General features: G+C 35.6%; 1 protein-coding gene across 1 annotated transcript; it reads right to left on the minus strand.

Annotated features, from left to right (window-relative positions):
• Nucleotides 1-24,195: 24,195 nt before the first annotated feature.
• LOC149219560 (protein trichome birefringence-like 36) lies at nt 24,196-26,432 on the minus strand. Its single transcript, XM_089386861.1, has 5 exons — nt 26,020-26,432; nt 25,289-25,460; nt 25,030-25,199; nt 24,758-24,916; nt 24,196-24,532 (listed from the first exon to the last, which is right to left on the minus strand). Exons 1-5 carry the CDS (start codon nt 26,430-26,432, stop codon nt 24,196-24,198), a joined length of 1,251 nt encoding a protein of 416 aa, XP_089242987.1.
• Nucleotides 26,433-27,308: the final 876 nt, after the last annotated feature.

Here is a 27,308-nt window from a genome sequence, read left to right on the forward strand (position 1 = left end):
AGTGGAGTCAAGGAGCATGGGGTCAATGTCATAATAGGCGTGAATAAGGAAAGTGGATTTCATGGGGGGTTGGGGGAGGGTCAGAAATGGGCATGAGGGCAACACGTTGCATAAGATGTATGCGAGGAAACAAATTTTCAGAACCCCCCGGTTAACTATTGGAGGAGTGGGGGGTTCCGAAGTCATCACTGGTTGTTGATTTGGGCAGGTGAGATGACAACCGCTCGTTGCTTTGTAAACTTTATTATAAAATGAAAAATGTGTCGTGTCAAACAAAATTTAATAAAACTATTATAATCACGATTATATAGTGCGATTACACTAATTAAACTAACTTTATTAAACTAATCTAACCGCGATTACACTGTGCGATCCAAAAATTAATTAAACATACTTTATTCACCTAATCTAATCACGCTTAAATGGTGTGATTAAACAATTAAACATACTTATTTAACTCTAATGTGGCATTTAAACTAGCTGCACATTATTTTTTTATTTTTTTAAAGGTATTTCATCATATATTTTTATTTTTTGAAATAAAGTGGCATTTGAACTGGCTCACTTATTGGGGCTATTTTCATTTTTTCATATTTTTTATTTCTTTCATTTTATCCTTTTATTTCTATTTTTGTATCCCCTTTCATTTTGTTTTTTCTTTTCTTTTCTTTTTCTTTTTTGTTTTTTCTGTTTTTTTTTTCTTGGAAATAATTTGCAAGATGAAACATTATTTACAATATCTTATATAAAATCACAAAAAATCATCAATTGATCCTATAAATTATAGGACCCTAAGAGTGGCTCCAATGAGGATGTCATCCTCCTTGTGAGGTGTCAAGAACGTTGTAGATCAATAACCTTTATCCATTGGGCATTTTGTCCTTATTCTGTAACTGAACTGATTAACTGTTGTTATTGTAAATACTGGCAGCAACTCACCAAAAGCTTAGGGCCTTCTCTTCGGGCTTCAATTCCTAATGTTAGCCACCCACTCTTGCATTAAAATAGTAAAATGATATTTACAATGACTTGAATGAGAAACTTATCTATTCTGGAAGAAAATAGTGCTTGAGTAGTCTGCCATTGACAGGTCCTCCCGACAGTCCTTCTCCAGTCAAGTCTTTCAAAAATAATGCATTGTTGCCTCAGAAAGCTTGAATTTTATAAGGTCCTCTCCACAAACTATCAAATTTCCCATGCTTATCCTTTTCTTCATTTCTTGAGTCCCATATCAACCCAAAGTCATCTAGTTGGAAATCATCTGCTTTGGTTCTTCTATCATGGATCTTTTTTATTTTGTCCTAAATTATTTGAGTTTTGTTGTAGACTTCCTCCCTAGTTTGTTACAATTGTATTGTTTGATTTATCCTTCTCTGTACATCATTTGGCTTGACTTGTGATTTTTGGAATAATTTTAGCACAAGGGTTCCCAGTGAAGTAGAAAAAATGGCATCCACTCCATATACTAATTGGAAAGGAGACATTCCAATAGACTTCTTTGTGCTAATTTTGTCAACCCAAAAAGCATTAACCAACTTCTTGTGCCAGGATTTTTTATTTTCCTGCAATAGTTTCTTAATAATATTGACTAAACTCTTATTAGAATACTCTGCTAACCCATTCCCTTGTGGTTAATAAGCAATAGAGTGTCCTAAGTTGAGGTGATACTTGTGGAAAAAATCAATCATTCTATTTGACTTGAAATAAACAACGTTGTTAGTAATGATTTTATGTGGACATCCAAATCTAGCGAGAATATTACCTTCTCAAAATTGTATGATTACAATGTATGTAGCTTATCTAGTTGGAATATCCTCAATAAACTTAGTGAAGTAGTCATTGGCTGTCAAGATACATTTATGTTGGGTTGAGGAGCTTGGATGTATTTCTCCAATGAAATATAGGCCCCGTTGTTGGAAATGGGCCTCAACTGAAATGGGCTTCAAAGGTAGAGGCAACAATTTTCTCTTGCCTTGAACATCTACAAACAAGGTAGGCCAGTAAAAACAAGCTCTCGGGATTTTGTTAGATGTGGTTTTCCAGTACAAATGTCCCCCACAGTCTCCTTGATAAAATTCTTCCATAGCACGTCTGCTTCATCCTTCAATAAACAATTTAGAAAAATACCCCCAACATCTTTCCAATCCACATTCTGATTTAAAATGAAGAATTTCATAGCTTTTAACTTGAGAAATCTAGCTTTTGTTTTTGTTAAACTAGGAGGAGCTTATAAATTTTGTAACACAAAAAATAATGTTTGCATACCAAGGAGAGGTAGAAAAGGCTTTTGATACCTATGGAGTCGCCAACTCTTCCTATTCATCGAGTGCAACTATAAAATTTATATCTAGTGCATGGAAATTGATTCATCCATTAGTTTAGTCAATCCCTGACCTTTGATGAGCTCAATAGGTATTATCTCAATGTCATATTCTAGAATAACTGCAATCCATTTGCCTCTTTTCCCATTTGGATCAGTTTGTGTAAGGATATCTTTTACTACAGCACTTGGGACAAATGCAATGATATGGGAATGTAGAATGTAAACTCTAAAATCTTTTAGTGCCTTCACTAAAGCAAAGGCTTGTTTCTCCATGATATTATACTTTAATGAGGCATCCCTTAAAGCTCTGTTGAAGAAAGCTATAGGTTGTTCATGTCCTTCATTGTTTTTCTGCAACAAAACTGTTGCAATAGTATGTTTACATGCAAAAGAAAAAATCATGAAATCCTTTGTAAAGCTAGGGCTAATTAAAATAGGAGTAGTTGTCAAAGCTAACTTTACTTGACTAAAAGTTTTTTTAGCTTCACTATTCCATTTTATTTCAATATCTTTCTTTAGCATGTTTGTAATGGCTCTCAAGATCTCGGCCAGGTTTGGAATGAATCTTCTTAGGAAATTGATCCTACTGATAAAAGACTGAAATTATTTCTTGTTCCTGGTAGGGTCAATTTTCATTATGTCTTCAACTCTGTTGGGGTCTATTCTAATACCTTTTTTTTCGAAATACTGTGACCCAATAGTTTTCCTTCCTCTAAACCAAAAATAGTTTTCTTGGGGTTCAAGGAGATACCATATTTTATGCATTTTTCAAAAAACTTTCTCAAGTGTAATAGGTGATCTTCATCTCTTTTTGAAAAGATAGTAATATCATCCAGGTAAATCACAATGAACCTATCTTTCTCATCAGAAAATGCAATGTCCATTTCTCTATGAAAAGTGGCCCCTGCATTCATAAGGCCAAAGGGCTTTTTTTCATACATAAAGGTTCCACAAGGTGTAGTAAAATATGTTTTATGTTGATCATCAGGATGAACCAGAATTTGGTTGTATCCTGAAAAACCATCCAACAAAGAAATTCTACTGGAACCAACTACTTTCTGTAAGATATGATCCATTTTGGGCAGAAGGTAGTTTCCCTTGAGAGAAACTTTGTTTAGATTCCTAAAATCTACACAGAGCCTTATTTTTCCTATTTTCTTTCTTGTTGGTACTAGATTAGAGACCCATTTTGAAAATCTTAGGGGCACAATGATTTTTGCATCAAAAAGTTTTTTGACTTCTTTTTCTATCAAAGGTAATAGAATTGGATTTACCCTCCTTAATTTCTTCTTGAAGGGTTTTTGGTCTTCTCTGATGGGAATGGTATGTTGTATGATACTGGTATCATAAGATTTCAGATCTTCATAGCTCCAAGCAAACACATCAGAAAATTCTTTTAATAGCTCAATGTATTTATGTTTTTCTTTAGGAGGCAAGGACTTGGACAACTTTATAATTTTAGGACTTTCTTTAGTACCTATATTACAGTCCTCTACCTCAGCTCCTATAGGTTCTATTTTTGGCTTTTTGGCTACATTGTTAAAATCAAAAAGCTCTTCCAATGGCACCAATCCTCTTGGCAGCACATTGTCTTTTAATTGTAGAACCTCAAGTTCTTCTAGATTGTCATCGGTTTCATTTAACACTATTTCCTTTTTATTTTCATCTACATCATTATCTGTATCAATATGTACATACTCAAATTCATATTTCAATTGTAAAAAATTTTCTACTTGTTTATCACTACCAAAAACCTGCCAATATCTTACATTATCTGGAACAATTGGCTTGTGTTTCACTTCCACCTCATATTTTCTATTGGGATGGAATGGCATTTTACAAGTACTAACTGAAGTAGCCAAAGCATCAGCTAAGATATTTTTCCCTCTAGGGATAACAAACAATTGATATTCAGGAAAATATTGTAGAAAATCTAGGACTACATTTCTGTAAGCTCTTAGTCTAGGGTGTTTAGCCGAGTACTCACCTTTAATTTGGTTAATGATGAGTTCAGAATCCCCATGTACAAAAATTCTTTTAGCTCCCAACCTCTTCAAAATTTGCAGTCCCAAAATCAGTGCTTCATATTCAGCTATATTATTTGTACATTGGAAATTAAGCTTGTAAGCATGTCCCTTAGCTATACATGTTTGTGAGTTTAAAATCCAAACACCTTCCCCTGCTCCTTCCTTGCTCACAGCCCCATCAAAATCCATATTCCAAAGGGCTTCACCCTCTTCATCTTGTTTTCCAACCTCTAATTTCATCTCCTCTGTGTTGCTTAATTCAACTTCTAAGTGTGACACTTCCTCCTCTACACATTCATCATTATACAAAATAAAGGAGTCCATATCTAAATGCACAGAGTACAGGGGGTAATTATTTGGTTTGTCTTGACTACTCACCATATATTTCATTAATGTTTCCATGTATAACCTTCTCTGCTGACCAAAAACGGGAATGGTATCATAGGTCATGTCCATTTGCAAAGTACCCCATAACTTTGCTCCCCATGATCTTGATAGTAACATTCCATACTTCGGAGGTATGTCTACTACTACAAGGTTCATGACTAGACTCTTTGTTGGTATTTGGACCAGTGTAACACATAAATCTTTGTGAGACCTGAGCATCTCACTTTTTCAGAGTCAAAAGAATAAAAATTTTGTAAGGTCTTGTGATGTCCAAACCCAGTTTTTCCATGATAGCTTTGGTGATCGGATTGTGAGAAGCACCAGAATCAAGCATAACATTATACCGAATTTTGTCATGAATGTTCAAACTGATATAGAAAGGTGGAACACTACCATCTCGAGACTTCCCTTCAACTTCAAGTCCAAACAACAACTCAGACTGGTCATGAGCTAAGTTGACTATTTCTGTCCCTTCCCCTATCTTTAGAGCCTTCATGACTTGAGATCTATATGCATTCTTGTTAATTAATGCAGTGAGGAGGATATAATTTTTTACCTTGGCCAATTCATTTTCATTATTGAAAGATATCTGATGTTTTTCTATTTCTTTAATGTTTACAACGTGTTTTTTAGAAGTTTCTTTTTGAGAATCATCTTTTGGCTCGCTAGTAGAAGGGGTGTCATTCTGAATTTTCTTGGGAGGATTTTCAGTATCCTTTTTACTCCTCAAATTCTACTATCTGTGCACCTCCATCACATTTTGGTATCATTGTTAATAATCATCTAACTCTAAAGGGAGGACCTTTGGTTGTGATAGCAAGAACAGATCTTGTTCCTCTTTAGTTACAAAAACGTGGTTAATTTCACTTTCCTCAAATAAGTTTATTTTATGTTCTTCATGATCCTCTCGTAGCTCAATTTATTCATCTGCATAATTCTCTTGGAAAGGAGGTGTAATTTGCTACTGATTAGTTTGGCCTCTCTGTTCTCTCTGTTTGGTTTGAGGTGGTTTTTTTTCTAAAATTTGGATTTCTAATTGGACAACCACCTTGATTATCCCTTGGAGGAGCCCTATCAACTAAACTTATCCTTTCCATAATTATTCCATGGTATTAACTAAGGTATACAACTTAACACCTGATGAGGAAGAAGAAAGTCATTCTTTAATAGTGACTCTCCTCTCAACTTTTAATCTAGCTTTCTTTGCCAACAGATTGGCTTTTACACTAACTTAGTTTCTCCACATTTTCTCAAGGGTAGTAGGGTTTCTCTCTCTAAGTTGGTAAGACATGTTTGGATCAAATCCATCTAGGAATTTGATCAGAGCTAGTCCTGGTGGGGGTTGTATTGCAGTTGGGATAGAATTGTAAATGTTATTAAATCTAGTGAAATAATCTTGGACTGTTTCACTATGGGCTCTCTTTATACTCTCATATTCAACCAAGGTTTGGAGGGGATTCTTAAATACTTCCCATCTTGTGAGGAAAGTTTGGTGAAATTGTGCGAGATATGGGATAGAGGTAGCTGGAAATGCTTTAAACCATTTCTTAACTTCTCCTGTGAGACTTTGGGCAAATAGTCTCAACTTCACATCATCATCATCAATTTCTTGCAAATCTAAATAATCATTAATTTTGTCTATATGTTGTTGAGAAGTGATTTGCCATGTGCCATCAAATTGAGGTATTCTACTATGGTAATCTTGTGGCATGGCATTGAGTTGTCTAGGTAAAACCAGGGGGGCATAATGACCTGCCATGATAGGTAAATGAGAGGAAGATGTAACTACAATGGATGTGGATGTGGAAGGTATTAAAGGGGGTGGGATGGTAGTTTGTTGTGTTGGTGTAGTGGTGGTAGGGATAGTAGATGAAATGGGTACACTGGTGATAGGGGGAATTACTGGAGGTGTAGTAGAAATAGGGGGAATCTCTGGTGGGATAGTAGTACTAGATGGAATTACTGGTGGGGTTGGTGATGAGGCAGTAGAAGAAGAAGGTGAAGATCTAGATGATTCAAGAGATTTTTGCATAGCTTGATCTAATTTAGTTACTAACACTTCAATCTTATTAAATTGTTTGATGACATCATCATCAGAGTCTGGATTAACAGGTTGATGCTTTGAAATGTAAGGTTTTAAAATGCTTTCATAAAAAACAGTTTTAGGTACAAAGTTGTCAGACTTAGTATGAAAGAGGCTATGTTCAAAAGCTAAATCAAACTCAATATCCTCTACAGTTACAAAACTTTTAGGGAGAGAATTAAGTCTGGGAAGTGGATTATTACTTGCTTGGATCTCAATTAAACTCTTCTTTTTGAGAATTTTTTCAAGATTATCTACAATTTTTAGTGGCTTAGGATTTGGATTGGATCTAGTATATATATTTTTAGGAGCCAGATCTACAATAGTATATTTACAGATATAAAGTATGTACAACTTTTAAGTGGAAAACAACCTTAAACAAGATCTATTTCATAGTCACACACTTGAAATAGCTTTAAGCTCTAAAATAAATTTTACCAGGGAAAAATTGAATTCATATAAGATTTGTTCGAGTCCCTAGTATGGTCGCCAGAATTTTATCACTCCATAATTTCCTAAAGTTGTAAAAGAAATCTAGAGGTAACCACAAAAACACTTGTAATCTTAGAAGCTAGCCCTTCTAAACTCAGAGAGGGATCTCTCTATTAGATTTAGATTTTTTGTTTTGAGATTTTATGCTAGTTATTAGGTTTAGAGTTTGGTTTTTTCAAATGTTTGGTTGAAAATGCAAGGAAAGGTCATTGGGAAATGGAGTAAGAAAGTATTAGGGTGATCAGATACAAGAATTTCAGAACAGATGTAACAGGGCAAGCTAGGCATGCTATTGGATCTTTGGAACTTTTGTGGGATGAAGGGGAGGAAAAGATTGAGATTCAATTAAACATAGAGAATTTTAGAATGAATTCTATATTTAATCTCAGTTGAAAACATAGAATGTTCCAGTTCTCAAAAGTCTATAACTGAAGCTCGTTGATACATACATCATAAATCTGTAAGTGAAGCTCAGTGATACATACATCGAAATTCTGTAAGTGAAGCTTGGTGATACATACATCACAAGTTTGTAAGTGAAGCTCGGTGATACATACATCAGAAGTCTGTGAAGTGAAGCTCGGTAATACACCCCTTGGAAGTCTGTAAGGAGCTTGATGATATACACCCCTCGGAAGTCTGGAGCTCAATGATATATCTCAAAAGACTGTGAGTCACCTTCGGTAATATACTTGGGAAGCCTGTAAACAATGATATCTTCTGGAAGTCCATAAGCCACCCACGGTAATAAATATATGTCTTAGAACTAATCAAAGGACTCCGCATATACATATATATACATGTATATATATATATATACACACACACACACACATATATATGCACACACATATATATACACACATATATATATACATATACATATACATACATACATACATACATACATACATACATACATACATACATACATACACACACACACACACATATATATATAGCCCCAAGGGTTAGCTCAGTTGGTCAAAATTAGTGCCTCGCCATCGGGAGGTCAGAGGGTCCAATCTCCCCGAAGCCCTTGGGGTCAGGCCTTGCTAGTGGGACGCGGGGCTAGATTCCCTTCGGGGTCGATCACGCAGATTTTTTCGTGGACGTAGCGCCACCTGTTGACCAGGGTGTCCATGAACCACAAACCAAAAAATATATATATATATATATATATATAATAGTGATAACGCTCGATGCAATGCTAAGTGGTATCCTCTCTAATATATATTTTAACCAACGAAGAACTGAAAGCCTGTGGCAAGTCAAAAGAAGAAGGTGTCGAAGACAGTGACAAGACAAATAAGACATAAGGAGAAGAAGTATAATGATATCGAGACAATGAATCATAGACCAAACAATGCAGAGAATAGTGACAAACATCTTGGAGGTAATGTCCATTTTGTTAAGGGTCTTGGTATTCATCATCTAAATATCTATAAGAAGATATTCAAAGGTTTTACTCTCAAGAGGAGAGGTTTTTCCCTGGCTTGGAGCCAACATCTTGTGTACTTGTTCTATTGTTGATCTTTCATTTTGATAAATGTTTGAAGACTTAAGAACACACTAACATAACAAAGTTAATACAAGAAGACAACACAAATCATTATCAATAAGTTTGAGAAGAATCACTAAGTCATGAATTTCCCTAGATTCTTCAACATGGTATCAAAGCTATGGTTCATGAAGGGCATGAAGGAGATCAAATATATCATGAAAAAGCTTTTGAAGAAGTGTCCATACCAGTGAAGGGTCACGATGCATATATATCACAGTCTTGGTTATAAGTGTCTATATCACAGTCACAGAGAAAATATCTACAATACATAGATGTTTATACCACTACCTCAGTCTCGAGCATGTCACAGTATGTCACAATCCTGGGTATGATGAGAACACAGTGCTAATCCAGTATCGAGGCATCCATGAGGATGTTTATCAATAAAAAAGAATGCCACTACAAATTCAGAAATGAGAAAGATGCCACTTCAAAGATATCACCTTGACTTAAGTCGTAACACAAAAACAATATTAAGAACTCTCATTCTCTAATATATCATAGTTTTCAGTCTCAGCCCATGATGATGCTCCAGTCTCAACCTATGGTGATTCTATAATCTCTTCCTAACCTGGAGCTACCATAGTAAGAAAGGTCTCACTGATTCAATGTCATCACAGTTAGATGAAATGATCCTCTAAAGATCTGAAGTAACCAAGTAAGTATTAAAGTAACCAAGTCAAAGGTATGTATGAATCTCTAAGATTAGCTAGTTTAATTTGTAACCTTTAGATAGTCCATGTGATTCTTAGATATGAAATAAATTAAATTGATCCTATATATTCTAGAAGAAATCTAACTTGAAAAATGAAGGCATATTCTTGGTACCACCGTTTTTCTTGAAAGCATGTATTGCAGTCCACTATTAACTATTCTAAGGAAGGACTTGCTAAAAGATCAAGGAGTATGAAGGAAGGCATCACAAAGGTTTGTAAAAAATCATAGGTATGTCTCTATTATAAAGTTTGTTATTCTCTTCTTCAAATCCTATCTACACTATTAACGCTCATCTTGTTTAGCTCTCTTGAATCATAAAAGATTCTTGTTTGAGGTAATTCATCATCTGATGAATCTACCACCCTATTCATCTCTAAATTGTTTGAATGAAAAGAACCTTGAAAGATTCTCTAGAAACACTAACCTAAGGGCATATTGATAGGATTTCAATCCCTAAACCTTCTTAAGGATATTAATGATAAAAATTTCTACAAATTTTAACATAAACTAATGATGTGTGAAACCCTAAACCTAATTAGGGCTATCAATGAAGAAATTCATATACTTCCTATACTGGTTGATTTGTTGGTAATGTGATATTCGATTTTTCGATATGATCATGGAAGCTCTAAATTATCAAGGTTTAAATCTTGAACCCTTGAAGTTCTGATAGAATAAGGATTTTCTTTGATAATGAATCAAAAACCTAAGTTTTGGTTAGGTCTACAAGCAAGATCTATGCCATGAAAAGTCCTATGAATGAAACCCTAGGTACATGTTTCTTTTCCTAGCTTAGTCTTGGTCAATATATTGCCTAACTATATAATGGTTATCTCCTAGAAATATGTGTTGATCAAATTTTCTAAAGATAATGGGATATAGGGTTTGATAGTCAAGCCCTAGCCAAATTTTTAAAGTTATAGGATGATGATTGAAATATAGGGTTTGTAACTAAATCCTAGTAATGATTAAATTCTCTAGTATTTTTATTCATTTGAATCCATAAATTATGTGCTGAGAATTTATAGATGGAAAATCTATGGTTTACATCAAACCCTAGTAGAAGCAATTCATGTTGATAAAATATAGGGTTTACCGAAAACTCTAATAGATAGTCTATCATATGGTTTCTCAAATTATCTAATCATGATTTAATTTAAGTATTCTGATATGACTTAGGGTTCATATCAAACTTGTTCTAGATGATTGAAGTAATTAAGAGTGTAATCTCTTGCTGATTATGAAAATTATAAATTCTTCTGCTACTTTAATGTTTTTGTTATGACCAATTTGTGCTTCTATAGAATTGGTTTGTACTTGTTGTCTAAGTGGTACATGTACATCATATTGGTAAAGAAGCTAGTAAAAGTAGTTGAGACAATCAACATGAGATCAAGGAAGCTGCTAGAAGAAGCCTATATGAACTAAAGGTAAAATCAGGTATGTATGCTTGTATTTAATTTTATAATGTCATGTCGTATGATTGCAGGCAACATGGATCACTACTTCTATCTTAAGAAGCATGATAAAGAGAAAAGCATCTCCTCCTCTAAAAAGATGCAGAAAAGCATAAGTCACACTAGATGAATTCAACACAATATGTTCCGACATAAAGTATGAGGTGGTTGACTATGATTACAAGAACTCTGATTAGGAACCCCTGAGAATGGAATGAATGAGAAAGGAAGAGATCATGATCTATGCAACCATGATGAAGGCAATCAACATCCAAAAGACCAAGAAGAGTTGACTAGGAAATCACTCGGAAGATATGAAGATTCTGATGAAAGTCTGAAAATGATGGAGGCACTTGACAATGCATATCTTTGGGAAATGTGTCAACAAGTATGTAGGATGTTGATACCTACTAAAAGGATGTCATGATAAAGAGCCATCTCGAGAGGTACGATTTGATTTAATGCTATGTTTTGATTTCTTCAATAATATCTAGATGAAGTTCATACAGGGCTACTAGAACAAGATTTGTAAGTACAAGTGCATCCAACATTCATGCGATCGATGGAAACTCCTAAAAGAAGCATGAACAAAAAGAAGTATCCATATAAAGAAGGTTCTAGATATATACCAGGAAGGCCAGTTTCCATGAAGAAATGAATGACATGAGGAGAGGTTCAAGGATTTTACTCTCAAGAGGAGAGGTTTTTCCCTGGCTTGGAGCCAACATCTTGTGTACTTGTTCTATTGTTGATCTTTGATTTTGATAACTGTTTGAAGGCTGAAGAACACACTAATGTAAAAAAGTTAATACAAGAAGACAACGCAAACTATTATCAATGAGTTTGAGAAGAATCACTAAGTCATGAATTGCCCTAGATTCTTCAACACTATCTTCATCTCAGGTGGAGAATTCAATTAACTTCCTATAGGTTTCATCCACCTTGGTATATTTATGGAATGTGGGCTTAATTACAAACAAATGTTCTATCTCATGTTTAATAATTAAATCGAATTTCAAACCCTCCATGAAATCGTTTGCTATGATGGTTCCCTTAATGGTGGAATACCTTGACTTATATATGGCTATGGTATATAACTTCGGTTGATAATCATCTAACTTGACCAACTTATCTCCAATTCCTTTCAAACTTGGCAACCCTTTTTGATTCAATACATTGAATTTTCTATGAAACTTTTGAATGCTGGCCTCCAAGTTATGGCATTTGTTCTCCAACTATAGCATCAAGTTCCTTTTTGTAAGGACTCTTCTCACCTCAAGGATTGTTTCTGTCCTATCTACAATCTCAAATTCCTCTAGTTCCTCCTTTGTCTTTGAATTTAGAATCCTTATTAGGGCAGTGGCTTCACCTGGTTTCTATCCCAAACTTTCTTTTATTCCTTCAATAACTTCTTTTGATCTCTGCACTAATTCCTCCTGCTCGAAAATTATTTCAATGGAAGGCCAAATTTCAGTCATAGCTTCATTGATTTCCACCCAAATGTTCTCCTTTGCTTGTGTAATTGTCTAAACCATGGTAGATTCATTCTCTAATTGTTCAATTCTCTGGGTTAACCTATGAGTCTTTTGAAGCTATGCTATGTACACATTATCAATCTTTAATTTTTGTTCTTGGAGATTGTTTATATGAGCTTTCAACTTTTCAATCTCCTTCCCTCTGATAGACAGGTCCTCCATAGCTTTGAATAGTTCTCTTGATGAGTCTGTAGACTGTCCTACTATGATGGCTATTGAAGTTGATGCTCCTGCTGTCAATGTAGATGCAATAGGAATTTATATGATTGGAATGACTTCCATATGTGTTGACTGTTCTCTTTCCTTAAGCAGTTTCTCCATCTCATTTTCCATCTCCTTGATTTGTCCATTCTGTTCAATAATAATCCTGAACATGTATTCTTTTTCTTTCTCTGGTTGTCCAACTTCTTTTGTCTGTGAGTCTTCAGTGGATGGAATCTTGAGTTGTTTCTTTAGAGCTACAATGTCAGTAATATTCCTTATAATAGTCTCCTCTACAGCTTTCACATTGTTGGGATCATCTCCCCTGATTGCTTGTGTAAGTCCATCTAATCAATTGGATGGATTTTAACATTGAAGGAAAAGATGGATTTTTTGTAATCATCTAGAGTTTTGGGGAAAGGAACCTTAGCCTGGAGGAAGGCTATCTGCATCTTTCCTTCCTCTGTGTTAAAGGCATAGAGAAGCCTATGCCGTGAGGATGTTGTCTATTTCCAAAACTGTGAATAAGTTGTAGATGTTAGCATCTTATTTTTCTTTTTAATTTCTTTATACTTGGAAAATATATTTGGTTCAATTTGGTCATGAACCAATTCCCCTGACTGAGAGGTATCCAGTGGCTCTTGGGAGGCCGAAGAGGATGGAGATCCTACAAAAATATCTTCATTCCTGGTAGAAGTATGGGGGCCTGTCAAAACAATGGTGGATTGTACATTTTCCTCCTCCAAAAATTCTCCTGCTGGATTGACTTTCTATCTCTTCTTGTAAATTTTGAATTCCTTTCCTTGGATTTCTGTGACTAAAGGGGAAAGATCTTCTCTTGGCCTCTTGTCCTGCTTCTCTTGTGGTGTTGGAGTCTATGATGTTGTTGTTGAGAGTACATGTTCTTTTGCCTCTTGTAAAGTATTCTCCTACCATTGATCCTGATTCATATAATTTTCTATTTCTGGCCTGAGAGTATGAGTGTAGGGAGTAGTCTTCTATTCTACTCTCAGCTTTGAAATTATTCCCAAGGGGTCATATGACTAGGTAAAGCTAAGTTTAAAATTCATCTGCTTAAGGAGAATATCTGCTTCTTTGGCTGCTATCCTAGCATTGCAAATAAAAGGCCCAACCTGTGTTTTTATTTTGAATTGAGATTTCTTCTTGGCTTCCACAAAGTGCAGCTCATCCATGTTAATCATCTGTCTAATATATTCTAGTGAAAAAATTCTCATAGGGAAAAACTTGGGCAACCTGTATGGAGGAAATTCACACCCATACACTCTGATTTCAGTGTAATTCTAGTACAGGTACCAGTCACCTATCTTGGTTTGCTCACTGAGGTGTAGAAATATTTTTATCTCAGGTCCTATCCTTGGTTCAACATCACTATTCAATAGGAAAGATATTATATACAAAAATTGGTCAACATACTCACTGAAGGTGAATTCATTGGTATGCTTCCTTACCAAGGAAGTCCAATGAATCACATATTGGGCATTTCCTTGTTCATCCAATTTCTGTAATGGAAACTGAAACTTGTCTGCCCAATGGAATAAAAACAAATAGACTAGAACTGAAGCATAATTAAAAACTACTTGTGTAGAAAACTTTAGGATCTGCTCATGAATGACATATGCTAGGAACTCACTGTAGTTGAAGATGATTACGGGATTTTCACCTGTTGAGAAGACTGATAAAAACCCTATGATAGCTTCATCGATGCAGTAATTGGATTGATAGCCCAATAAACAAGAAACTATGGAGACATTTTGATTTGTCATTTCAGGGAACATGGAGGATGAATACGAGGGATTTTTCTTAGGAAATTGAGCATACTCATGGATAAATATTTCAAAGATCTTTGCTCTATGAGGGAAAGTGAAGTTATTGAAGGAATCCATGAGGGAATATACTTAAAAAGGTTTCAGAGGGGCAGAATTTTGAATTTGCAGCATTTGAGAAATGGATTCAGAGGTAATTGTGAAATGGATAGCATTATTTTGGGCTACAATTTCCCTCAGACTGGGAATGTACCAAAAGTGGCACCATGAAATGAATTCAGGAAAATGGTAGGTCTGAGGAAAAATGAATTGGGGTAGGAAGGAGTCCCACAAACCCAATTCACTAAGATCTCTGAATTTTTGTTTTAACCAATTGTGAAGTTTGCAGAGGTCGAACTCACAATTGGTTTCAAGAATTTTGTATCGTTGATTACCAGGGGTTGATGGTCCAAGTCAATTATAGGGGGTAGAAGAGGGTTTTCTTCTGTAGATTTAGATTTTCCTTTAGGAGCCATGCTAGAAAGGAAAGAACTAGAAATTTGGAATTACCTGGGAATCGACTAGATGAAGACTAGTGTCTGGGTGACCGATTGCAGTGGAAATTTCCTTTTTGGCTGGGCACTGTAGCAGTTTGATTTTTGAATAGGCGTTGTAACATGTTCTCGTTTGTCGGTGTGTTGGCACAGTAAAGGGGAGGGTGAAAAGAGTGGTTTTAGGCTTTATTTGTAAACGAACTTGTTTTCTGTTGGGATTAAACTATTTAATGGAGTTATTCCGTTATTCTGGGCTGAAACGGTTACATGACGAGTGCAGATGCACCATGCGGTGAAAGCATATTGGAGTGGAGTGGGAACGGGAGGTGCCACTTGGTGAAAGAGGAGTGGAGTGAGGGAGCACGGCTAGGTCAATGGTCATAAGAGGCAAGAATAGGGAAAGTGGATTTTGTAGGGGGGGTCCAAAAGGGGCCTAGGGGCGACACGTCACATAAGTTGTATGCGGGGAAACAACTTTTCAAACCCCTCACCCCCTTGGTTAACTGTCAGAAGGGCGGGGGGGAGGGGTGGGGGGGAGGGGGTCTAAAGTCATCTCCCGCCGTTGATTTGGGTGGGTGAGATCATGGTCACTCGTTATTGCACGAACTTTATTACAAAATGATAAATGTGTCATGTCAATTTGTTTTTAATAAAACTATTATAATCGCAATTATACAATGCGATTACACTAATTAAACTAACTTTATTAAACTAATCTGACCGTGATTACATTGTGTGATCCAAAAATGAATTAAACATACTTTATTCACCTAATCTAATCACGCTTAAATTTAAACATACTTATTTAACTCTAATGTGGCATTTATACTAGTTGCACATTATTTTTTTATTTTTCTAAAGGTATTTCATCATATATTTTTATTTTTTGAAATAAAGTGGCATTTGAACTCGCTCACTTATTGGGGCTATTTTCATTTTTTCATATTTTTTATTTCTTTGATTTTTTCACATATATATATCTTTTTTTTTTATATCCCCTTTCATTTTGTTTTGTTTTTTCTTTTCTTTTTCTTTTTTCTATTTTCTATTTTTTTTTTTTCTTGGAAATAATTTGCAGGATGAAACATTATTTACAATATCTCATATAAAATCAATAGATAATCATCAATTGATCCTATAAATTATAGGACCCTAACAGTTCCAACACAAGAGATAAATGAACATGTATGGACTCCTTACAGTTAGAAAAGAAAATCTTAGTCTTCTCATAGTTAATAAGAGTACCTGAAACTTCCATAAAAATCAAAAGTAGAGAACGAACACTTCTTTAAGGTTGGGTAGGCCAAATAGACACACATCATCCACTAATTGTTGATGTGTCACTGGAAGATATTAAATGGGAGATTTATTGGATGGTGTGCCATCCACTATAGGTGTCATATCCTCTTAAATGTAGTGGTAAGGAGTGGTTGATGTGAGGCATAAGGCAACTAGTTGGGTCTGCAACTTTAAATTAGCAGTTACGTGGAAGGGTTGGCTATTTTCCAAGGTCAGTATATATGAAGGCGAGGTTTGCTCCTTGTTCTCTGTTAAGTGTTATTAGGTGGTGAATTCTCTATCTATTCTCATTTACTCAAAGTGGTATAGTAATTTTCTTAGGTAGTGGGTGTGCAATATCGTTTAGGTGCATCTACTGAGGGTGTTAATTTCATATCTTCTCCTTCTCTAGAATGGTGGTATGTTTTATGTATGCTAGTCCTTTTATTTCTCTTGTCTAGTTTATTGGAGTTCAAATTTCTATTTCTCTGGTCTCTCAAGATGTTTGTCAACTCATGGGTTCTTTATAATTTTATTCATGGTGTTCCACCTCTAATAATGGTTGGGAAAAAAACTTTTGTGCTACAGTTTTGGTTAGTTTCCCTCGTTTTATTTTGTCACTTCGCTCACAATCTATTTTCACTTGAAAGAGATAAGGGTTCTGGGTGTTGTTACAGTTTTTTTAAATTTGGTCTATGCTCTATATAATTTCTCTTTTGGTTCCGGGGGGGGTTTTTTCGTGTCCTTATATTGTAGGGAGATTGAAAATTTAATTGACTTGGCTCCTGTTGTATGGTTTTTGGGGGATGATCTAGTAGGTCTCAGGTCAAGCTTTCAAGGTGGTGTATTTTGTTCCTTCTCTTGTTTTGGAGGTAAGGGCTCTTTTCTCTCTTGCTCTCAGTGTTCTTTGGTAGCTTCACTCATGCCTCCTAGGCAAAGGATGTGTAGTAGGAGAGGTAATGTCGAAACAAAAAGAAGTTGACCCTTTTCCCATGAATTTGTGGCCACCTTCTTCAATGTAATTGCTTTCGAATTCATGAAGGGTATTTTACTACTAAAAAGTAAAGAGGCTGAGGATTGCCCTTATCACTTAGATTCTAAGGTGATGGGGGAGTATTTGAAATGGGTACCAAACCTTGGAAGATTTAGGAAAAACGACTTCATTTTCTGAGTTTGTTGGCCTTACACCAACAAATGGCCACTTTTCTTCACTTGATATTCAAGGACAAACAAGTTGAGACCTACAATCTATTTTCTTCATTGAAGGATGTCAAAAGAATGATTCATAACCTCAGGTATTGTTTGGATAGTGTGGACTCTTTCTTGGATCGTGTTGAAGGTTTTCTGGTGAGTGACTCTGCCTCTAGGGACCTTACTAATCCTCCAATTGATCATGGGAAAACCTTCGCTATAATGTCCTCTAATTAGGATTAATGATGGTAGAATTAAAAGTTTTGCTATCTATTGACACCTAATCTTCATGATTGGGTGAATTTTATGTAAATAATTAAATTAGGAATGTGAACAGTCATCGGGAGATGAACTGAACAGTCACTCCATATTGTATATAACAATGACCTACCTATGGAATAATAGACGAATCAGTTTTTGTTTTGTGGAGTTACTGCCTGGCCTGACATGGTATCAAAGCCAACTCCTTTTGTTAGCTCTTATGCTCCTGTAACTCCTCTGTCTGCCATATCCCCTCTGGCCTGACATGTTATCGGAGCCCACGATTTATGAGCGACTTCCGCTGCACCACTTTGATACTAGACTTCCATTTTTTTTATAAAAAGTACAAAATGCTTACTAGACAGCATTCAAACACACAGCAATTTCATATGGACAACGTTAAAACACACAACAATTTCATATGGACAACGTTTAATTATTTCAACAGTGAGCATTCAGACATTAGAACATTCAGTGTTCAATGTTCCAGCGTTCCATCGTTCTCACAAAAAAATGCAGTAACAGTAATCAAAACCCCTTGTCCGCTGTGTGGTGTCCCAAAGCAGCTTCTATGGACAGAGCAGCACTGGAAGGGAATATGGCAAAGGCAGCGCGTTATGGACAGAGTAGCGCATTATGGACAGAGCAGAGAGCGTAGGTAACTCAGGACTGTAGCATGTCAGGACAGAGGGGATATGGCAGACATTCTCAAGGAGAAAAGGCAGATTTGCACTGCATTCACTGCAAAAGAAATGGATCACATGATGCCTCTACATGCAAGCTACCAAGGGACAAAATTGAGCAGAAAAGAAACCAACAGAAAGGTAAAACTGATGATACAGCCAAAGGTAAAGCACCTGAATCTGCTCACTATGTTGAGGCACAATGTAACATTGGAGTAAAAGAAGATTTGTTTAATGCTTCACTTGCTTCATGGAAAAATGATTGGTTGCTTGATTCAGGAGCAACCTGTCATATGACTCATAGAAAAGATTTTTTTGAAGATTTCACTGACAATGTTGATGGAGCAATATACTTTGCAGATCAATCAAAAATCAAGCCATCAGGGCTTGGCACAATCAGGCTTAAATTGCCTGGTCTTCCAGACTTTCTTCTGGATCATGTTCTATATCTCCCACAGCTTAAGAGAAACTTGTTGTCCTTGGTCCACATCCGCCAGCAAGGTCACTCCATTCATATGTTTGATGGCAAGCTTGAGGTAAGAAAAGCATCTGACCACTCACTTGTCATGAGGGGAATAGAAGAAGAAAGGCTTCTCAAACTGCAAGGAACCTCTGCTCATGCACAACATTTCTCATATATTTCTCATCATGAAGAAGGTACACTTCCTTCAAGTTTATTATGGCATGCTAGATTTGGACATTTAGACTATGACAGCCTCCGCTTATCGAAGAAAAATGGTGTTGCTGGTTTGCCTACAATTCCTAGGAAACTTAAGCAATGTGATGCTTGCATTCTAGGAAAGCATAGCAAACAGTCTTTTCATGATTCACATTCAAGAGCACATAGGAAACTTGAACTCATTCATTCAGATTTATGTGGTCCAATGCCTGTTCCTTCTGCAAATGGAAATAAATATATCATGACATTTATTGATGACTACACCAGAATGTGTTGGGTTTATTTATTGAAGAACAAATCTGATGCTTTTCAAACATTCAAGAATTTTCATAAATGGATTGAAAATGATGCACAATCTCATATTGGGTCTATTCACACTGATAATGGAAAATAATCCACATCAAATGAATTTGAAAACTATCTTCGCCAACATGGGATCAAACATCAAACAATTGTGCCTTATAATCCCCAACAGAATGGTGTAGCTAAAAGAATGAATAGAACAATCTTGAATATGGTACGATCCATGCTTTGCTTCAAAAATGTAAAGATAATGTTTTGGGCTGATGCTGTTCTATGTGCTGCATATATAAAGAATAGATGTCCATCTAATGCTATAAGAAACAAGACTCCTTATGAATTATGGTATGGACATGTTCCTTTGGTAAAACATCTCAGGGTCTTTGGTTCCACCTATTATGCTTTGATACCAAAAGTACAGAAACAAACTTGGTGCTAGAAGTCGCAAGTGTATCTTCCTGGGGTATTCAAACATCTCCAAAGCATACCGCCTCTATGATGAAGTAAATAAAATGTTTGTTGTATCTAGAGATGTAATTTTTCTTGAATCATCCAAATCTGACAAGGTTGTTGAGCGGCAACTTGATCACTTGGATAGATTCGCAAAAACAAAATCATTTCAAGAATTTGATAATCAAATTCCACATCTTAAAGGGGGGATTCCTATTCTATATCAACATGTGGAATCTTCTTCTGAAGAACACTCTCCCCTGAATGAAACTCCAACAACGGATGATGCTTTAAGTGATGTAATTGATAGAATTGGGAGACTCAATATTGATTCAGTCCCAACTCAATAAACAGAGCAGCCTAGACCATCTCAGAAAGGTCCCCCAAAGTGGCTGACGAAGACACTTGAAAGTGTTCATCCTGATGAAATTGGAAAAACAGGAACCAGAAATTCAAACCGACAAAATGGAGGTGATGTAGATGACTCTAATTCACCTGTTGATATGGATGTTTCTTATGATTGTGAATTGAACTTGTCTACAGATTTTAAACCAACTTCCTTCAAAGAAGCTGCTTCTCATGATAAATGGAAAGAAGCGATGCAAAAGGAGTATGATGCCCTAATGAAGAACGGCACTTGGAAGCTGATTGATCCTCCATTTGGAACCAAACCAATTGGCTGCAAGTGGGTCTACAAGAACAAGCATAAAGTTGATGGCTCACTTGACAAGCACAAAGCTAGGCTTGTGGCAAAAGGTTTTGCACAAAAGGAAGGGGTCGATTATGAGGAGACTTTTTCCCCCATAGCAAAATGGGCCACCATCCGGACACTCTTTGCACTAGCAGCTCAAAACAGTTGGAAAGTCCATCAAATGGATGTAAAAACTGCTTTCTTGAATGGAGATCTAAAAGAGAATGTTTTTATGTCCCGGCCTGAAGGATTTGTTGTGAAAGGACATGAACATAAAGTATGCAAACTTGTGAAGTCCTTGTATGGCCTCAAACAAGCACCGCGAGCCTGGTATGAAAAACTAACTGAGCATCTTCTGAAACTCAATTTCAAACATTTTGACCTTGATGATGCAACTTTATTTGTCAAGAAAGTTGGAAAAATAGTTGTATATCTTGTGGTATATGTAGATGATCTTTTGATGACAGGGAACAATGAAAGCTACATTGCATCCATAAAGAAGGAATTGGGGAAAAGTTTTGAAATGACTGATTTGGGCTATGTTCATTACTATCTTGGCATTGAAGTAACCCAACATCCAAAGTCCATATTTCTTTCTCAAAAGAAATACATTGGAGATCTGTTGAACAGGTTTGGCATGACAGAGTGCAATCCTCTCACTACTCCAATGGAACAAAACTTAAAGCTCACATCTATTGAAGGAAAAGAATTTGAGGATGCAACAAAGTATAGACAGCTTGTAGGAAGTCTCAACTACCTAACTACAACCAGACCAGACATTTCGTTTGCTGTTGGAATCCTCTCCAGGTTTATGCAAAAGCCTTGTGAGGGACATTGGTCTACTGCTAAAAGAGTTCTAAGGTACTTGAAGGGAACTCAAGACTTTGGAATCAAGTATACACAGGTGGACGACTTCAGTTTGATTGGATACTCTGATTCAGACTTCGATGGAGACAAAGAAACTGGGGTATCAACTTCAGGATATGCTATGAGTCTTGGATCAGGAGCTGTCTCCTGGAGATCACGCAAACAATCAGTTCCAGCAGATTCCATAACAGAAGCAGAATACGTGGCAGCATCTAAAGCAACAAAAGAAATTGTGTGGCTCAGGAAAATTCTTGAAGATTTGCAGGTAAAACAAGTACAATCAACTCCACTCATGATTGACAACACCTCTGCAATAAAGTTGGCCAAGAACCCAAAGTTCCATGATCGAACGAAGCATATCAAAACTAAATATCATCTGATTCGACATCATGTTGAGGCCAAAAAAATCCATCTCCGTCATTGTTCCACAAATGAGAAAATTGCAGACATCTTCACCAAAGCACTTGGAAGGGAAAAGCTTGAATGATTCAGAATGATGCTTGGACTCACCAACATCCCTTCAGATTAAGGGGGGGAATGTTGACACCTAATCTTCATGATTGGGTGAATTTTATGTAAATAATTAAATTAGGAATGTGAACAGTCATCGGGAGATGAACTGAACAGACACTCCCTATTGTATATAACAATGACCTACCTATGGAATAATAGACAAATCAGTTTTTGTTTTGTGGAGTTACTGCCTGGCCTGACACTATCAATTTTGATCAAGTGTCCTTCAGCTACATTTATTATGACAATCAACTTATCTAGTCATGTTCTGAAGTGCTCAGTGATAAAATCATATTTGATTGTCCTCTTGTGTGCAATTTCATGGGATCTTATGGTCACACCAGTGGTGAATATAGTTTTTGGTGCTTTCTACACACTCTAAAATGACTCTGGATATGTATTTTCTGTATATGTTTTGGAGGAGGATGACTCTCTTTGCTTTTGCCAATTTTATTCTTTCAAGGTCCCTTGGTGGAGGTTTGGTTTCCATGCTACGCAGTGTTGTGTATATATCAGATTATTTTTGTGGCCAATCACAACCTGGTTCCTCATACATTTGCAGTTTGGTTAATCTTGGGCTTGTTGGTTATGTATGTCTTCACCTCTAGGTACGTCGATGATATTTTACACAAGGAACTTTATACAAAATTTTGGATCTCGAACTCCATGTTTTATTCTTCCATTCAGATATATATGTACACATCTTGGTGGCCTCTCAGGAGAAGCATAGATGGGTGTCATATTTTGCAGAGGTCATTATTGAAGATTATAGCTCAGTTCAAAGCAAAAGGTTATCTTTGTCAATGGTTGGTCTTCCCTAGATTTATGGTGGTCTCGACTCTTCTTGTTTCCATTGCATGCACTTGTTAACGTTGTGTACTCATTCACAGTCTTTGTAAGCTAGAATAGTATTGATTTGTGCTATTGATGTGGCGACTAATGTGCTGATGAACAACTTTTGTTCAGATTGTTGTAATGAAGGTTCTTAGAGAGTTTAATAAAGCTAGTGTTTTTGGAGAGATATGAACTTGATTATGGTGATCCATGTGTAACTCTTTTTTTTCACTATAAATATAAAATACTTCAATTCAAAAAAAATTTTATAGAAAAGTATTTTAATTTATCTATAAAACCTTAATCCATCCATAAAAGAGAAAAAAAAATACCTATAAACAAAATTTTACATCATAATTTTTTTGAATTTTTTATAACTTCAAAAATATGTTAAAGGAAAATTTCTTTGCTCATAAATAATCAAATCAGCAAAAACTCAAACTAGACTATGTGAAAATCAAAATTATAATAAGTATGAAGATGTATTCATTTACTAAGAATACCATTAGAAAGGCTCTTGGTGTTCATCTTATCAAGGTGGAGTTGACAATTGAAGGATACAATATAAATGGTTCAAATTGCCGCAATTCAATTAATGAAGTTGATAATTTTTAAAATATTAGTTATAATGGTAAAAGTTATACATTGAAAGTCACATTTTCATTTTTATACACAAAATTTTATATATATTTAATTTTAAGGTCATGGCCAATTTACAAGACTATCTCGTTTTTGGGACAAGACACCCACCTTTGGGTAGCTATTTGACTGCTAAGTCTATGAAGACATACATACTCTAACCCTCTAGTTTTAAACCTATGACTCCTTTAGAAAAAAAACATACTCTTAACCATTAAACCCACTCAAACTGTATTATATATATATATAGTAAACAAAGCTATCTATTTTATCCACCTCAAATGTATACTTATGATACCATGAAATTTGATCGTTTGAACGAATCTATCTCTTTCATCGAGATGCTTTCCTTATTTTGCGTTTATAATACTAAAATTAGCCTAAGGATCGAATCTCTTTATTTCATCTGAGTTTTTGGATATATCTTCCTTATTTTGTGCTTGGCATGACGAAATTTGATCTACTGAACAAACCTATCTATTTCAGGAAGATTTGATAATGTTAAATTAAAATTCTGGAACACTATACTAAATTGAACGAAGATGCGTTTGAGCAAATAAGTGCAGAGGATGAGAAATGTGCAGCAATAATGACCTAAAAAAACCTGACGTGCAAATAAGTGAAAGACGCAGAGGTGCATCCTAGGCATTTATTCAATCACAAATTTATTCTCGATCTCGACATGATCATAAAACAATAAGAATTATCAATTGCCTAAACCCCTGGAAAGCAAACTGACATACAGAAGCTCGTTCCATGTATCAAGGACGCCAGGTAAACACCAATGGCTACAATCTGCAAACTGCTCAGGATGCAGCTTCTCATCACTAGTAACGGTACTACTGTAGATTGAAGGGTGACCATCTTTGCGAAATTGGGATAGCCCTGTGATATCCAGCAGAGTAACAGGAAAAATCATAGTCCCTATAACTTCCTTCACTATGGGCACCTGAGGAATCACTGGAGGCGAGTATCCTTCAAATTGCACTGGTTCAGTCTGACCATAGCATGTTTGCGCGTTATTCTGATTCCAATAAATTGGGCTGCACATTTACATCAATTTTATGAGGAAAAACAGTTCGTATACCTAAAATAAGAGCCATAGCTACTTGAATAGATTTCAGGAATATCTTAGAATTTGATGTATCATAAGAACAGTTATATTTTTTTAAAACTTAGACTTCCAATTCCAAAATATTCATGTAAACTGCAATCCACATCAAAAATGCCCTATAAAATATACAATGTGTGTTTGTATAAAGATTTACTCGTAATGTGTAGGGGACGAGGTGCTAAAGAAGACAAGTGATTTTTTGGGATCGGTATTTGCAGGTATCCAGTTTGCCCACGTCGTCAATGCCCTCTTGTAAGCCACAAGTGGTTCCATGTTTGTGTAAAGCTGATTGTTAGCCATGATTAGGTCCCATCTGTCCAACCACATTCCAAACTATTACATTTTTAATATCATTTACAACACTAAATTTGGCTGCCCCTTGTTCAAAATTTTAATCAGAAAGTTCAGGGTTTTGATACTTCCCACCTTTGATCTTGCCACCAATGGGATGACTCAAAAACCAATACATCAACTCCTTTCCAGTAAACACCATTATCCGCAAGAGTGTCCAGATTGAGAATTCTCTGGTTCTGACTGTTATTGTGCAGATCAACCAGAAGTGGAGCCCAGAAAAACTCCACAGAAGCATCATAATCCTTTTCAGAGAAAGAAGATTGTAAGACTTCATTACTCACCATATAATCAAATGCACAACTATCCATGGAAACTACATTTATCAGCTTACCAGGGCCTTGAATATTGTAAGAGAAGCTTGTTGAATAACAGTTTTCTTATTGCTAGGAATCGCTGCTTGAAGCATGCAGACCATGGATTCCCATTGGTTTTCACTTATTGAGTCTCCAACAAACATTAATCGCTTTCCTCTTAACCGCTTTAGTAGATTTTTGGCATTGAAACTGAAACACCATATACGGAAAAGTCCAAATCCTTTTTATTCTCCTATAAAATATCACCCTGTTTTTATCCATTTATTTTCATATGCAATATCACCTTAGTTTTTTGCATTTCATTCATTTTAGCATAAATGCAATGCAAAAGAGAACATAGAAAATGCAATGCAAAAGACAACATACTTCTAGGAAGGCTAATTTGTTTGCGTTTTTATTTGCCGGATTTATTTTGATTTCTGGAATATTTTGGAGTAGAAATGATTGATGTAAAAAACTGGTATGTCTTATTTTGAATGGGATGGATAAGAGTTTGCGAAAAATTGATGTCATTTTTGTCAATCTTATTCCAAAATTGATGTCATTCTTGTCCATCTTATTCTAAAATATTCACGAAATTGAGAGCCAGGTTAAAAATTGAATAACATTGAGAAAAAAAATCATATAAATTTTATTCTAAATTATTCTTGAAATTAACAGTGAAATGAAAATTTTATCATACTCCTATCCATTGTATTCCAAAATATTCTTGGAAATAGACCATCAAAATAAGGATGGCTATTTTTACCTCGGAATCGAACATCCGCTGGGCTGCCATCTCCATTTCTCATAATCGGAATCTGGTCTTCCATTACCCTTGCAGTTAAATCTGCCATCATCATAAGGGCACTGGCCAGCCTGAAAAAGAGGATTGGAGTCATCTCGAACCCATGTCCCTGTGAACAGATCACATGTCGTTGCACTTGTTTCGAGATTGAGGGGGACACTGTCAATCATCTCTGCAGCTATTTCTCCATGTGGAGTATCTTCAACACTTGACACAGTTTCCATAACGTTTCCTCTTATGTCCTCATCAATAACATTGGTATTAGGCATATCCATATTTTCGTCTAAAGTAGAGTAGGCATATCCATTTTTGACTGCAAGTAGGAGACCTGCAATACTGCTGAATATAAGTATGAAGCTGAAAGAAGAGGCCATGACCCAAATGGTCTCTTAAATCCACAACGGCAGGCAAAAACTACACCTTTTTGGTTCATGCCAAATTTGCCAACAACTACTTTTCTACTTGAATAATGCCCAAATTTAGTCTAACCACCTTTGCTATGTCAATGATGTTCATGGCAGAATTGACGGCAACAACCATTTGGACTTCAATACTGACCGAATTTACTCCAACCACCTTTGCTGTTTCAATGGCGCACGAACTTAACCCGTTCTGTATGCCTTATAGATAGAAGAAGAAGAGAGATTCGCGAGGGCCTGTAATTGAACTTTATGTTTGCATTGGCAATGGATCACCGGATATGGTGCAGGAAGCTTCATAGACAATGCTCTGCATGAGCTGCTGCCTTGATTTTACCCTATTGGTTTTTTTTTTTTTTTTTACCCCAGCTCGCCTGGTATGCCTCCGTAGATATGACTAGCAATTGCTTCAGAAGGTGTAAAGAGAAGCCTACAGTTTTTTAAATTGGAAAAATGGTATAAAAATTAAAAAAATAACAATAGAAAAACATTTGTAAATATGTATGTCATACACTATATATGTTGGCAAATTTAAATTTTATATAGATATTATAAAAAATGATATTTTAGTTTTATGAATGTTTATTATATGTAATAAGTTGTACATATATATAGATAAAACTAAAAACAATAATTTATATATTTATAACAAAATATTAAAAATAGAGAATATTAGAAACTACCATTTAAATCATTTTAATATTAAAAATAAAGAATGTTAAAAATCACCATTTAAATTCAATTCAAATGATTGGATTATATTATTATATTATTAATTAATATTTTTTAAAATTAATTAAAATTTATTTACAATTGTTTTAAATGTATATC

The sequence above is a fragment of the Pinus tabuliformis genome, chromosome Q (genome assembly GCF_031772625.1).
Source record: "Pinus tabuliformis cultivar Carrire ecotype Pingquan chromosome Q, CPIR1, whole genome shotgun sequence".
Lineage (NCBI taxonomy): Eukaryota > Viridiplantae > Streptophyta > Pinopsida > Pinales > Pinaceae > Pinus > Pinus tabuliformis.

Excerpts from the sequence above, each read along its gene's own strand:
- LOC149219560 (XM_089386861.1), bottom strand. The coding sequence starts at position 26,432 with ATGGCCTCTTCTTTCAGCTTCATACTTATATTCAGCAGTATTGCAGGT. Across the intron at positions 25,200-25,288 it reads TTACAATATTCAAGGCCCTG|GATTATGATGCTTCTGTGGA; the intron begins GTAAGCTGATAA and ends TTCTCTGAAAAG. Across the intron at positions 24,917-25,029 it reads CATTGGTGGCAAGATCAAAG|ATGGGACCTAATCATGGCTA; the intron begins GTGGGAAGTATC and ends GTGGTTGGACAG.